This window comes from Camelina sativa, unplaced genomic scaffold (genome assembly GCF_000633955.1).
Source record: "Camelina sativa cultivar DH55 unplaced genomic scaffold, Cs unpScaffold02726, whole genome shotgun sequence".
NCBI lineage: Eukaryota > Viridiplantae > Streptophyta > Magnoliopsida > Brassicales > Brassicaceae > Camelina > Camelina sativa.
The window spans coordinates 1-1052 of record NW_010923836.1 but is presented as its reverse complement, the minus strand read 5'-3'; the positions used below and the strand labels follow the sequence as shown (position 1 = coordinate 1052).

The following is a 1052-nucleotide window of genomic DNA, read 5'->3' as shown; positions in this document are numbered from 1 at the left end:
TCGTTGTTTTTTTTATCGAAAGAAATTTCCTTTTGCGAAAGCGGGTTCTTTACTTTGTGTATGGTGTGCGTAGAGCTGTTCAGAACTGTCTCTGGCTTGGCTTAGTCCTTCTCGCTTGGCATTTCTTGTTCGACAAGAAAGTACAGCGAGAGACAAAGAGTAGGTTTCTTCCTTACGTAACGAAGATCTTGGTGTGTTTCTTGTTGAGCACTATCTTGTGGTTGATCAAGACACTAGTGGTTAAAGTTCTCGCCTCTTCGTTCCACGTCAGTACTTACTTTGATCGGATTCAAGAAGCCTTGTTTAATCAGTACGTGATCGAGACCTTGTCCGGTCCTCCTATGATTGAGATGAGTAGGATTGAGGAAGAGGAAGAGCGGGCGCAAGATGAGATCTTCAAGATGCAGAACGCTGGTGCTAATTTACCACCTGATCTATGCGCGGCTGCGTTTCCACCGGGAAAGAGTGGGAGAGTGATGAACCCGAAGCTCTCACCAATCATCCCGAAAACAACAACTGATAATGGAATCAGCATGGAACACCTTCACAGGATGAATCACAAGAACATCTCAGCTTGGAACATGAAGAGGCTAATGAAGATTGTGAGAAATGTTTCTCTCACCACATTAGACGAACAAATGCTTGAAAGCACATACGAAGACGAATCCACTCGACAGATAAGGAGTGAAAAAGAAGCTAAAGCAGCTGCAAGGAAGATTTTCAAGAACATATCTCAACGTGGCTCAAAGTGAGCCAACATTTGTAATTTCCTCCTTTATTAGCACCAATACTGTTTCCGCTAATAAGCTCATATCTGAATCACAAACAAATAGGTACATATACCTGGAGGATTTGATGAGATTTTTGCGGGAAGACGAGGCGATGAAGACCATGGGACTCTTCGAAGGTGCACCAGAGAACAAAAGGATTAGCAAATCAGCCTTGAAGAACTGGCTGGTAATTGTTAATATTCTGCATAGACCTTATTAGAAAAAAGATTAATTGCTGCTGTGTATATATATCACTCCGTTGTTGACTTTGATTAGGTCAAT

General features: G+C 42.2%; 1 protein-coding gene across 1 annotated transcript; it reads left to right on the top strand.

Moving 5' to 3' along the window:
* Positions 1-8: 8 nt before the first annotated feature.
* Positions 9-957, top strand: LOC104774408 (mechanosensitive ion channel protein 8-like; the record flags this gene model as incomplete). The annotated part of the gene is made up of 2 exons (XM_019242881.1): positions 9-748; positions 834-957. Coding segments are annotated over 2 exons (864 nt in total), but the record flags the coding sequence as incomplete, so codon positions are not given.
* Positions 958-1052: the final 95 nt, after the last annotated feature.